Raw genomic sequence first — 15,082 nt, forward strand, 5'->3', positions numbered from 1 at the left:
TTTTAAGGAGGCTGGGTCACATGGTGCACTTGGCCAATCACAGCCATGCCAATAGTAGGCATGGCTGTGATGGCCTCTTGAGGCAAGTAGTATTACGCCTGTTGATTGGCTGCTTTGCAGCCTTTCAAAAAGCGCCATAGAAATCGCCGAACACCGAACCCGAACTTTTACGTAAATGTTCGGGTTCGGGTGGAAAAAATCGTAAAGTTCAGTACGAACCCGAACTTTACAGTTCGGATTCGCTCAACTCTAGTTATAAAGTCACCACTGCGGGAATTCAAATCTTCTTCGGTGTCGCAGACCAACCGTGTGATGGGGGTGATTTTCACAATAAGTCTCAGAAGATTTAAAAGGTAGTCGTGCTGTAATACACACTTCAAAGCATCAGAGTGCAAAGTTAAGGAAAAGCAACAGTTCTTTTTGTGTAGCTATGACACAGACTTCCACCAAAAGGCAATCTCTATCGTCCGAGTTCCTCCTGTGGATTACAAAGTTTTGCCGCACATAGTGAAGTTCAACCAATCTTTATCTCTCAAATACTTTTTAATATACTCACAAGAGTTGTTAAAATTCAGGCATTTAAACAATAAAATCTGTAGCACCCGGGTTGGGCTGTGCTACAGATTATATTTAAATGCCTGAATTTTAACGACTCTTGTGAGTATATTAAAAAGTATTTCCATATGTGCAGCACAACTTTGTGCTTGGCAGCGCGGCTACCTTTTAAATCTACTGAGGACTGTACATGTCACTTTCACTGGGTCTGCACACACTGCCATGAATTGTGAATTGTGTGTGCCATATTCATTATCCTATGCAATAGAAATTTTGAAAAAAATAATTTAACATCTCATGTATACATTAATCCATGGTAATTGTAGTATTATACCAAGCCCCAAAGAATAAATCTGATTTTTCCTAAGACTTTGATTAGAAACAGAAAAATCTTAACATGTTGAATATATTCATTTACATTATCAAGCTATAATTTTTAAATGTCAAATTTGGACTCTTTTTGGGCCAGAACAGAGATGAAAGAAGCATCAGGAAACTGACTGCATTTTACCTCTAGCGCACTCCGTGGTTTGTTTTAATGCCATGCCTCAACAAGCTAATACGTGCAGTCACTGAGCCATTCTATATTAAAGGTTTGAAGAGGGATATCAGTTTAATTTCAGGAGCTTAAGTTTTCTTTTGGTTTCCAAGATTACTCAAGGGACAAGGATTTTGAGTACAAAAACAATGACGATATTGACGTAACATCAGCAGTTGTTTTCTTTTACCGGTAGAAAAGGTGTCACATATATAAAATAGTATGTGACCTCTACGTTACTGCCACGGTGTATATGACAATGGTAGACTTTCAACAGAAGGCAATAATTTGAGGTAGTACAAGTGTGGTAACAAATTACAATAACAATCTGAAAATCCTAATAGATCTTATCTTAAGGCTATGAACACCTTCAGGGACGTTTTTTTAATTATTGCATTCTACTAATTTAGGGCTTAAAATCATTTTTGAAATTTAGCTTTATTAAAACTTTTCAGCATTGTTGAGATACAGGGGTTAAATTTCAGTCTAATATAGAAGATATCAAGGTACATGGTTATGATGCAAACATTTTCTAGCTGTTATTTAAACATCCAGTTACGTTGATGTAAGCAAGGCCAACATTTCGGTCCTACCAGGACTTTGATCACGGCCTGTAAGCCTCAAGAGAAATTGGCTGGCTGGATGTTGGCATTCCAAAACTGGATGTTTTAATAAAAGCTACAAAATGTTTGCATCATAACTGTGTGCCATAATATCTTCTATATTAGACTGGGATTCTACCCCATCACTGAGCACCAGGTTCCCTTTTTCAAAATAAGTGGAGTGCCAACCATTTTCTTTTTGTATTCAATTTCAGTCTGTCTGCCAGATGATGGCTTATACATACACTCACCTAAAGAATTATTAGGAACACCTGTTCTATTTCTCATTAATGTGATTATCTAGTCAACCAATCACATGGTAGTTGCTTCAATGCATTTAGGGGTGTGGTCCTGGTCAAGACAATCTCCTGAACTCCAAACTGAATGTCAGAATGGGAAAGAAAGGTGATTTAAGCAATTTTAAGCGTGGCATGGTTGTTGGTGCCAGACGGGCCGGTCTGAGTATTTCACAATCTGCTCAGTTACTGGGATTTTCACGCACAACCATTTCTAGGGTTTACAAAGAATGGTGTGAAAAGGGAAAAACATCCAGTATGCGGCAGTCCTGTGGGCAAAAATGCCTTGTGGATGCTAGAGGTCAGAGGAGAATGGGCCGACTGATTCAAGCTGATAGAAGAGCAACGTTGATAGAAATAACCACTCGTTACAACCGAGGTATGCAGCAAAGCATTTGTGAAGCCACAACACGCACAACCTTGAGGCGGATGGGCTACAACAGCAGAAGACCCCACTGGGTACCACTCATCTCCACTACAAATAGGAAAAAGAGGCTGCGATTTGCACGAGCTCACCAAAATTGGACTGTTGAAGACTGGAAAATTGGTTTCTTGAACATGACAATGAGTTCACTGTACTAAAATGGACCCCACAGTCACCAGATCTCAACCCAATAGAGCATCTTTGGGATGTGGTGGAACGGCAGCTTCGTGCCCTGGATGTGCATCCCTCAAATCTCCATCAACTGCAAGATGCTATCCTATCAATATGGGCCAACATTTCTAAAGAATGCTATCAGCACCTTATTGAATCAATGCCACGTAGAATTAAGGCAGTTCTGAAGGCAAAAGGGGGTCCAACACCGTATTAGTATGGTGTTCCTAATAATTCTTTAGGTGAGTGTAGTTCTTATCTCTGATCATCTGACCTCATAAACACTCATTTAACCCAAATTCTTATCAGTTTGCTAACAATGTAGCTATAATGAGTGTATATGAGGTCAAGAGATAAGAGATCTACATGAGCAGTCATCTGATGATACTCAAAGAGAAAGTGACAGACTGAAATTTAATCCCTTTACCTATTTTTATTCAGTAAATTATGTGTGACCGTCACAATGTTAAATACATTAACACTGAACAAAGTTTTCTCTAGTTTAGTAATAGTAAGTAGGGAGTTATGATTTAGAGAACTCCTTTTAAAATACCCCATTTGGGGTGTTCTGAGTTAATAAAAGAGGGTCTTTCATTCAGTTACATCCATCAGAGGTATACACAGATCTCATAGGATTCCATAGTAAAATTGAAATATAATTTTTTTTTTTAATTAAGTGGATAATATATTTAATAAAAAGGCACACTTCACCTCCCCCAATTGACCACACTTTTGTGTCAGAAAAAGTAGAACAGGTGCTTCATAAATATTATTGCACTCATTTTGACCACCATATTTCAACGGAGAATGAATACATAAATAAATCTTCATATAGCTCTTAATCTCTTGCTTTCCTTTAGTACATAATAAAATTGACTGCCCACTGGGGGGGGGGGGGGGCGGGGGGGAGCTAAGTGCATAGAAATTTGTGCAGTTACCATTTATATCAATGCAAACTTAACAATCTCTTCTATGCACTGAGCTCCACCTTGTGGTGACTGCTGGAACATGCTGTGGATTTATGACATAAGAAGGAGTTCAGTGCCAAGCCACTACGGGTCTACCTTCATGGTAAGTACGCTACTGATGTTTATGGATTACATGAACAGCCCACCGACTACAATGGTAAATAATTAAAGGAGGTCTCCCTTTTGACTCCATACTCCAGTGAGCTGTGGGGGAATCATTAATTCAACTGTCTAATAGTGTTAAAGGCATCTTCCAGTATAGAATCTTAACCTAATTTGCTTCTATTGTACTGTACATTAAAGAAGTTCCCTACTTCAATGTCTTTTGAAATCAACTGAATTCATTGCCCTTTCTTAGAGCCCAGTGAGCCTTGAGATGAAGATCTGAAGCATGTTACCTGACAACTTCAATAATATAATGACCCTATAAGGTGGTTGTCAGTTTTCATCAAATAACGGAAAAATATGATCCGAAGGCCAAATTTTGTCAGTAAAACACTGGATCTAATTTAACTTATATTGTATGACAGATAACGTGTTAGTGTCTTGCTCACAGGATATGACCACACGGTCAGGTTTCCTGATGCAGTTTTGGAAGCCAAAATCAGGAGTAGATCCCAAAAGGAGAGAAAGTATTAAGGACAGATATCACTTCTCATTTTGATGCAGTTTTTGAATCCAAACATAGGAGTGGATTAACAAAGAAGTACAATATTTCCTATACACTCCCATCATGATGTAGTCCTGACACTGGCTTCAAAAACTGCATCAAGGCAGCAGGTGTGAAAATGTGGTGAAACGGAGACCCTCCATAAAAGAATGACTAATACTGAAAGTGTGAATTGTTATTATGACTTCAAAACCGTCAACACACTCCACATCTAATAGGACACATGTGCAGAAGGTGCGGAGCTTGGTTGTCTTCTGAAGGCAAAAGCACAATCTCACAACAATAAGTCAGTTGAGCTCAGAAGCCAAAATGATTGTGTACAACGTGAAGCTGAAAAGGCCGCTTTGAATGCAACCCTCTTCTCATGTATACATCAAAGAGCCGACACAAAGAATAGAAACAAAACAGCTTTATTACAACTTGTCTGAACTTCCTTGGCGTGCTGCTTTTCTCCTTTTTTTCATCATGCGTGGTCATCATATGCTTTTTAGCTACGTATGCAGAAAACGCAGACCAATTTTTTTCATGATGAAAATGAAGTAGTTTATTATCAGTGTAAATAGCTGCCAAATAAACAGATATACACTGCTCAAAAAAATAAAGGGAACACTTAAACAACACAATGTAACTACAAATCAATCACACTTCTGTGAAATCAAACTGTCCACTTAGGAAGCAACACTGAGTGACAATCAATTTCACATGCTGTTGTGCAAATGGGATAGACAACAGGTGGAAATTATAGGCAATTAGCAAGACACCCCCAATAAAGGAGTGGTTCTGCAGGTGGTGACCTGACCACTTCTCAGTTCCTATGCTTCCTGGCTGATGTTTTGGTCACTTTTGAATGCTGCCGGTGCTTTCACTCTAGTGGTAGCATGAGACAGAGTCTACAACCCACACAAGTGGCTCAGGTAGTGCAGCTTATCCAGGATGGCACATCAATGCGAGCTGTGGCAAGAAGGTTTGCTGTGTCTGTCAGCGTAGTGTCCAGAGCATGGAGGCGCTACCAGGAGACAGGCCAGTACATCAGGAGACGTGGAGGAGGACGTAGGAGGGCAACAACCCAGCAGCAGGACCGCTACCTCCGCCTTTGTGCAAGGAGGAACAGGAGGAGCACTGCCAGAGCCCTGCAAAATGACCTCCAGCAGCCCACAAATGTGCATGTGTCTGCTCAAACGGTCAGAAACAGACTCCATGAGGGTGATATGAGGGCCCGACGTCCACAGGTGGGGGTTGTGCTTACAGCCCAACACCGTGCAGGACGTTTGGCATTTGCCAGAAAACACCAAGATTGGCAAATTCGCCACTGGCGCCCTGTGCTCTTCACAGATGAAAGCAGGTTCACACTGAGCACATGTGACAGACGTGACAGAGTCTGGAGACGCCGTGGAGAACGTTCTGCTGCCTGCAACATCCTCCAGCATGACCGGTTTGGCATTAGGTCAGTAATGGTGTGGGGTGGCAATTCTTTGGAGGGCCGCACAGCCCTCCATGTGCTCGCCAGAGGTAGCCTGACTGCCATTAGGTACCGAGATGAGATCCTCAGACCCCTTGTGAGACCATATGCTGGTGCGGTTGGCCCTGGGTTCCTCCTAATGCAAGACAATGCTAGACCTCATGTGGCTGGAGTGTGTCAGCAGTTCCTGCAAGACGAAGGCATTGATGCTATGGACTGGCTCGCCCGTTCCCCAGACCTGAATCCAATTGAGCACATCTGGGACATCACGTCTGACTCTATCCACCAATGTCACGTTGCACCACAGACTGTCCAGGAGTTGGCAGATGCTTTAGTCCAGGTCTGGGAGGAGATCCCTCAGGAGACCGTCCGCCACCTCATCAGGAGCATGCACAGGTGTTGTAGGGATGGCATACAGGCACGTGGAGGCCACACACACTACTGAGCCTCATTTTGACTTGTTTTAAGGACATTACATCAAAGTTGGATCAACCTGTAGTGTGTTTTTCCACTTTAATTTTGAGGGTGACTCCAAATCCAGACCTCCATGGGTAAAAATTATTTTTTTTTGGTGTGATTTTGTTGTCAGCACATTCAACTATGTAAAGAACAAAGTATTTCAGAAGAATATTTAATTAATTCAGATCTAGGATGTGTTATTTTTGTGTTCCCTTTATTTTTTTGAGCAGTGTAGTTCACATGTGGAAATATTTTTGAAAAACTTGTTCTTTCATTGATTTATTTTCACCCATTTAGCTCATGATGGGGTGAGGTTCCTTACTTTCAGACCCCCTATTACACCACTCACAAAAAGTTAGAGCTATTTGTCTTGTTTTATTAGTTGTTTCCATTTAAAGGGGTTCTGCACTTTGTTTAAACTGATGATCTATCCTCTGGATAGATCATCAGCATCTGATCGGCGGGGGTCCGACACCCGGGACCCCCGCTGATCAGCTGTTTGAGAAGACAGCGGCGCTCCAGCAGCGCCGCGGCCTTCTCACTGTTTACCGCAGGCCCAGTGACGTCACGATTAGTATCACTGGCTTGGGCGCGGCTAAGCTCCGTTTCCTTGAATGGAGCTTAGCGCCGCCCAGGACAGTTGATACTAGTCGTCACGTCACTCGGCCAGCGGTAAACAGTGAGAAGGCCGCGGCGCTGCTGGAGCACCGCTGCCTTCTCAAACAGCTGATCGGCGGGGGTCCCGGGTGTCGAAGCTGATGATCTATCCAGAGGATAGCTCATCAGTTTAAACAAAGTGCAGAACCCCTTTAAAATAGTAAAGGGTGTATAACCCAAAATCATAATGTACAGTCGGCCCAGCTAGAGGTGTGGGTATGTAATATACACATATTCACGTGTGACTGCGTAGATGTGGCACAGCTTTCGTGCTGCACACTACTTGTAAATGTATCAGTAAAGTGAACTAATCCTCTAGATGTCTATTTGCAAACTCTGTCTAAACGATAGTGCAAATAGATACACAATCCATTGCTGGAGGTAATGATTGATAGTGTGAGCCCACACTAGACGGCATAGATGTCGCATAAGCTTGTACTGCGCATCTATTGATGATGGTCAGTCAAATACTATCAATCTTCCAGCCACGCTAGTATCCACAAACAGGATCAGTCAGAGCAACAATGTTGCAGATGGATACAATTAGAGTCACTCAGGCTATGGCCGTGCACTTTGCCAATAGCTGAGGACCCCTATTCATTAGTGCATTCACTCAAGCCTGTATGATGGCACGCTGATATGGCTCCTATACAGCCAAACACCAGCACTAACAGGCGAGAGCGTACAACTTCAAAGTGCTCGACGCGTTTCTGTGCGTTCTGTTTGCGCACTTCCTCATGAGCACATGTATTGAACACCAACGATTAATACTAAAGCGCCTGCCTAAGCCGTACTCCTAGTGCGAGAGCCGGCGTGCTAACAAACGGCTCTGATGTAAGCCTCGGCACTGTGAGGGCCGTGATCTGTTACTTCTTGAGAAAAAGTACTTGTAATCCATATGGAAATTAGCAGTTAAGTGCACCCTTACTCCTCCTTCTTCCTCTGCCAGCCCCTCCCTTTCCTTTTTGATTCTCACGGCTAGTCATGTTGCCTAGGGCCAGGGCCTAGGGCTCAATCAAGAAGGAACACAATTCATTGGAGATTTTTCAGTTGGGTTTTGCATAAATCCATTTAAAAAAAAATACCGTGGCGTGCTCAGAACACCTCAACTTTCCTGATCAATTTTTAGACTATTGCAATTTGAGTGAAGCTATTGCTCAGTATTTTTCATGGCATTTTTTGTGTGTGTTGTCTTTGTGCATTTTTGGCTCTTAAAAAAAAATTCTGAATGCTGTAGGTATGGCACTTTTTTAGGCATGTTTTCCCTCAGGCAGCTCTGTAAGAGATGGAAAATGATAGAAAATGATTCTTGTTTAAAATGTTACAATAAAAAAACACTGAAAAAGCAAGAAAAAACATGAAAAAATCTAAAAATGCATTGCATTTTTTTTTTACCACAAGAAAAGGAAGAAAGCCTAAAGCATGTTTCACAATAATAGTTTGCTAAGGCAAGAAAATATGTAAAAAAAATAAAATAATCAGAAAATTACTTAAAAATCAACTGTGGTTCAGGTCCGGTCCTCTTTCCGCTGCTTGTTTACCAACTGCAGCAGGGCCGTGCGGGTATACGGCATGTGACGGCAGCCGCTGATCACTGTGCTCAGCGGTCTTAGGGCTCACGCACATGACAGTATTTTCTTTCCGTGTATTTTCCATTTATTTATTTTTTGGACCGTATGCAGAACCATTCATTTCAATGGGTCTGCAAAAAAAAAACAAAAAAAAAACGGAAGTTACTCCGTGTGCATTCCGTTTTCGTATATCTGCAAGTTGTTTCCGCAAAATAATAGAACAAGTTTTATTCTTTTCCATTTTGCGGACAAGGACTGGCATTGTTACAATGGATAAAAAAACCACATGCAATACGGACGTCACACGGATGTCATCTGTTTTTTTTTTTTGCGAATCCGTGTTTTGGGGACTGAAAAATACATACGGTCATGTACATGAGCCCTTATATTGAGCATAGTGAGTGGCTGCAGAGGTGAAGTTCAAGTGTCAGTGACGTGTACAGCACTTGACTGTAGCTTGGCAGTGGCAGGAGGATCAAACCGCCACCACAGAGAACGGTGCTGATGAAAGGGGCAAGTATAAGATTTTAATTTTTTTTTTACATTTTTTATTATTTCTGGCAACCCCTTTAAGAGGCCAGATGTAGTTCCAATGTACTGCAGCTCTCTGCTAATGCTATTTACCCAAAACATACAGTAAAAATGCCCCCAAAAAATACTTGTGGTGCATTTCACATTTTCCTAACCTCTAGCTGCAGCCTTTTTTATTAATCAAAAAAAAAATTTAAAAATATCTACCATGTGCGAATCTAACTTTATTAGACCAGAGGCTACACGACTGCACCGTCATAGAGGTTTGCCAAATACAATGATTGATGTATACATGCAGCATGCTGAAAACCGCCGATAGTATCTGCTTATCTGCAATGTGTGATTTTCTACTGACTTCTGCCGACTATAGGTGACAATATTATGTTGTGTCTCTCCAGTCTTAACCCTTACAGCTACGATGAGAACTGCCTGAACATAAGTGAAGATCACATCCCGCTAGCTGCCTTGCCACTGCTGGCCATCTCTTCCCCTCAGTACCAGGATGCGGTTGCTATGGTGATCAACAGAGCAAACCAAGTTTACAATGAATTCCTTAAGTCTCCAGATGGAGCTGGATTTAATGGACAGGTGAGATTGCAGCACGCTGCTATTCTTGAAGGGGGAGGGGGGGAATTATATATATATATATATATATATAGTACGTGCAGATGCAGTATATCAAATGCTGCAGATATGTATAATATGTAGGCTCTATGAAATTAATAATTCCATTAATATATACATGGTGTGCCTTTATTATTGCCTATAAAGGATTATTTGTCTTTCTGATTCTGGTAGTTTCAAGTTAATAGCGTTAAGGCTGGGTTAACATCACGTTTAATGCCTCCGTTTGATGTATATGTTACAAAAAAAAGGATACAAGACGCAGCACACCACGTTCTTGTATCTGGTAAAAAAAAAAGGTATACATTTTATTTACAATGGTAAAAAAAGTATATATTTTTTTTACAATGAAACTCTATGGTGAACAGATGCCACTGCATGGCATCAGTCTGGGGCATCCGTTTAACGTATACGCTAAATGGATGTGAAAGAACGTTATGTGAACCGAGCCTTAGATCAGTGTGGGTTCTACCGCTGGGACCCCCACAGATCATGAGAACCAGGGCCCCGTACCCCCTGCAGCCCACCTGAAATGAACTGAGCGGCTGGCAGCTCCATTCATTTCTATAGGAATTCTGACTTCAATGGGAGCGCTGTACTCGGCTATCTCCGGAACTCCCATAGAAATGAATTGAATGGCCGTGCGCATGTACGACCGGCCACTCCATTCATTTCAGGGGTGCTGCAGTGGGTACGGGGCCCCCGTACTCATGATCAGTGGGGGTCCCAGCGGTAGGACCCCAACCGATCTAATAGCTATCTATAACTTGAAACAACCAGAATATCCCTTTAAGGCTTCATGCACACGGCTGTTGTTTGGGTCCGCATCCGGGAAAGCGGGAAAGCTCGTGTGCATGAGGCCTAAAGGAGAGCGATCAGAAAATACTGCGAAAAACAGGTTTGAAAAAAGAACTTTTTAAGGGAATGTTTGTAAAATATGCAGTGTCATACAGTAACAGCTAAGCAGATGAGATCTTTAAAATCTCATGTACACAGTGCGGAAATTTCCTACGCAGAAATTGACCTGCGTTTTGGATTTTGAAATCTGCAGCGTTTCAATAGTTTGTGTGGATCTTCAGTGCAGATTTCACTGTTTGCAATGCAAAGGGTGAAATCTGGGGCAAATCCAGGTTAAAATCCACAAGTAACACACGTGGATCATGGCGTGGATTTGGTGCGGTAATGCAGCGAAAACCACACATACCCGTAAATCTGTGCAGAAAAGCCCCATAAACGACACTGTCACGTGCAGCATGTGTTTTCACACAATAGTTTTTGGAAAAATACTACTGCAGTTTTTGATGTCGTTTCCTGAGCTGAAGCTAGAAGTGGATGCAGCAGGAAGGAGAAGGCTACAGGGCGACATATGTCGCACGACAATAAGTTGCGCAACAAAAAGGGAATGACTGCATTGTGACGTGTTGCGTGACATTCATGTCGCACTACTTTCGTGCAAAATTTACTGTAATGATAGTCTATGACAGTCGCACAAAAATCCAGACAGTCGCAGTATGTCGCATGTCTCAGTGCGACACCATAGACCAGTGGTGGCAAACCTATGACACGGGTGCCAGAGGTAGCACTCAGAGCCCTCTATGTGGGCACCCACACCCTGGAAAAAGTCTAATGCATGCCAATATGCCTTAGACCTTTCCTGCCATTCATCAGTGCAGGGCACGCTATAATGATAAAGTACATGGAAGATATACCATATTGGACTAGTATTCACCTTAAATTGCTATGTTGGCACTTTGCGATCAATATGTGGGTTTTGGGTTACACTTTGGGCACTCGGTCTGTAAAAGGTTCACCATCACTGCCATTGACTATCATTACATAGACTTCTCTTCTTTGACCTGCTGTGCTGATTTCGAAATCTGCAGAATGCCAGTTGTGTTCTTCTTATGAGAATTTCACCCATTCCAATAGATGAGCAGCAGAAAATCTGCATCAAATCCACACAAAAAATGCCCCACAAACGCTATAAATTGTGCAGATTTATGTGTGATTTTTGTGTGGTTTTGGGCCAGGTTTCATGCAGATTTCTTGAACATAAATCTGCACACTGTGCAGCCACCCTTAGGGCCAGTTAACACGACTGATTTTGAAAAAAAAAAAAACTCTTAAAAACTAAGTGCGGAATCAGCGTGTTATTTTCTCAGCGCAAAAATACACATTTTTTTGTGTGTTTTTTTACTTGTTTTTGATGCAGTTTTTTTAACGTGTTTTTTTTTTTTTTTTTACCAATGGGTGTTCTCTTCAGTAGAAAGCTGAATTTTCCTCTTGAGGTTTTTGAAGTAGATCTTTGCCAAAAAACGCATGGAAAATTTCGAAAAGGAGTTTACCACAGTACATGCAAAAACAGTTTTCAAAACTCAGAATGATATCCCCACACAAATTGGTTTAATACTGTTTCATTGTCTGCCACACATGGAGATATTCTTCATAGGCAGATGCATAAGCTACCTGCATATTTGACAATAATATATGAAAATGTATGCGGCTGACAGAAATACTGTATTTAATGTTTTTCTGTTGCGGTCAATTCATCCTTTTATGAACCCACTCTGCTCATATTGAATAAATCCCAGATTTTATAACACAGATCCAAGCTGCTCATCTTTAATCAGATTTACCATCTGTCTATAGGGAGATAAAATAAGCCCCAGTCATCGACTCTCATGGCCATTTTTCAAAGGAATGCAAAAAGTTTGAGATTTTTACAAAAGGCACAAGATTTTGATGCAGTGTGAAAATGATTATTTCTTTGTATTTCTTATTCTGAAGGGCTCATGAACACGGCTGTAGCCATTTTTGAGGTCTGCAAATTGTGGATCCGCAAAACAAAGATACCAGCCACGTGCGTTCCGCATTTTACAGAACGTCCGACCCATAATTGAACAGTCCTATCCTTGTCCGCATTGCGGACAACAATAGGACGTGTTCTATATTTTTGCAGGTGTAACAGATTGGATCTACGGATGAGGACAGCATATGGTGTGCTGTCAGCATCTTTTGCAGCCCCATTGAAGTGTATGGGTCCGCATCTGATCTGCAAAAAATGCGAATCGGATGCGGACAAAAAATACGTTTGTGTGCATGAGCCCTCTTTCACACGAGCGTGATGGATTGGCTCCAGATGCGTTCAGGGTGCGTTCAGTGAAACTCGCACCATTTTGCAAGCAAGTTCAGTCAGATTTGTCTGCGATTGCGTTCAGTTGTTAAATTTTTTCCGCGCGGGTGCAATGCGTTTTGATGCGTTTTTCACTCGCGTGATAAAAAACTGAAGGTTTACAAACAACATCTCATAGCAATCATCAGTGAAAAACGCATCACACCTGCACTTGCTTGCTGATGCAATGCATTTTTTATTGAAGCCCCATTCACTTCTATGAAGCCAGGGCTGTGTGAAAAACACAAAATATAGAACATGCTGCGATTTTCACGCAACGCAGAACTGATGCGTGAAAAAAACGCTCAAGTACACAGACCCATTGAAATGAAGGGGTCAGGATTCAGTGCGGGTGCTATGCATTCACGTCACACCCGCGCAGAAAACTCGCTCATGTGAAAGGGGCCTAAGGATGATTTCACACATCTGATGTTTTTGCATTTGTGCTTCCAGATGTTACTTTAAATTTGTAAAATATGACATTACAAAATATTTTTCATGCCATTTTTTTGTGTTGTATTTGTGCATTTTTGGCACTTACAAAAATTCTGAATATTCTAGGTATGGTGTTTTTAGGCATTTTTTCGACCAGACAGCTCTATAGGAAATGGAAAAGGATAGAAAATTACCATATTTTTCGCCCTATAGGATGCACCGGGCCATAAGACGCACCTGGGTTTTAGAGGAGAACAATAAGATTTTATTTTTTATTTTTTCTATATTTTTCATTAGCCCTCAGGTCAGACCAGCAGTCAGAACCCCAATGTTAATCAGACCTCAGCTCACAGCCCCTATCAGACCTCCGATGTTAATAAGACCTCAATAACCTCAGATCAGACTCCAATGTGAATGACCCCCAATCAGACCTTAGATAAGAGCCCCATGCCTCTTAGCCCCCAAATGCCTCTCATCAGCCCCCATATGCCTCTCATCAGCCCCCATATGCCTCTTATGAGCCCCCATATGCCTCTCATCAGCCCCCATATGCCTCTCATCAGCCCCCATTAGCTAATGTATTTGCTATTTATTTCCCCCCTCTCTCGCAAAAGTGTCTGACTCATATGGTGCATGATATTCATTTGAAGGTGGGTGATTCCCATGTTGAGTCTATGACCATTTCTTATTTTGTACTGAAGGGTTTGCCTGCCCCTCTAGTGCTAGGTTTACCATGTTTGACCAGACATAATCCTACCATGGATTGGCAAGCAAGACAGATCAGTAACTAGAGTGATTTCTGTATAGACAACTGTCGTGAAAGGTGAACAACCAGTAATCCGTGTTGTCTAAAATGCGTATAATGCGCGGGTCGTGGGAAAGGCAGCCAATCATGAAGTCAGCCATGTGTGCCAGAGTACCAACAGGCAAGACTTCGCTGTCGTCATCAGAAGGTGAGCTGACCCTGTAAAAGATTGTAGGTGAGGACCTGCAGGTGAGCTGACCCTGTTAAACATTATATGCAAGGGCCTGCAGGTGAGCTGACCCTGTAAAACATTATATGGGAGGGCCTGCAGGTGAGCTGACCCTGTAAAACATTATATGGAAGGGCCTGCAGATGAGCTGACCCTGTAAAACATTATATGGGAGGGCCTGCAGATGAGCTGACCCTGTAAAACATTATATGCGAGGGCCTGCAGGTGAGCTGACCCTGTAAAACATTACATGCGAGGGCCTACAGTTGAGCTGACCCTGTAAAACATTATATGGGAGGGCCTGCAGGTGAGCTGACCCTGTAAAACATTATATGGGAGGGCCTGCAGATGAGCTGACCCTGTAAAACATTATATGCGAGGGTCTACAGTTGAGCTGACCCTGTAAAACATTATATGCGAGGGCCTGTAGGTGAGCTGACCCTGTAAAACATTATATGCTGTTCTGCCAGATTCCTTTACCTTGGCAGAATGCTATACCCGGAAGTGACGCAGCCGCACCGGAATCAGCTGGAGGAGGGTGTGTGTGGATCTGCGCAAGCATATCCACAAGCACAGATCCACTGGATTTGTAAAAATAATTGCACCGCCGCGGGAGAAGCACCTACTTAATTTGCATGCGTGAAACCGTACATCGTGCGTGCGCACTCAGGGACCACACTCAGCTCTGCTATGTGGTGACACCACCACCCCAATATCCTGCAATCACCTCTGCTATGTGGTGTCCCCAATATCTTGCACTCAGCTCTGTTATGTGGTGAGGCTGAATTGCTCCAGATGATGTGTCCGCGCGTGCGCACTCAGGGGTAGGGAGATCTGATGAAACATTTTGTAAAACAAAACATGCAATGCTACAGCTCTCTGCAAATCAAATAAAGTACAAAATTGCATAATAATTGCAAGTGCTATACTAATAAGTTAGAGATGCTTGGCAAATCATTTTGTACAAAATGATTTG

The 15,082-nt window shown here is 42.2% G+C and overlaps 1 protein-coding gene across 1 annotated transcript in view; it reads left to right on the forward strand.

Annotated features, from left to right (window-relative positions):
• PITPNM3 (PITPNM family member 3) overlaps positions 1 to 15,082 on the forward strand; it is a 793,517-nt gene that overhangs the window by 539,234 nt on the left and 239,201 nt on the right. Inside the window, exon 6 of the mRNA XM_040423477.1 lies at positions 9,300 to 9,489. Coding sequence (XP_040279411.1) covers positions 9,300 to 9,489 — 190 coding nt within the window. The remainder of the gene's footprint in view (positions 1 to 9,299; positions 9,490 to 15,082) is intronic.

This window comes from Bufo bufo, chromosome 3, assembly GCF_905171765.1.
Source record: "Bufo bufo chromosome 3, aBufBuf1.1, whole genome shotgun sequence".
Taxonomy (NCBI): Eukaryota; Metazoa; Chordata; class Amphibia; order Anura; family Bufonidae; genus Bufo; species Bufo bufo.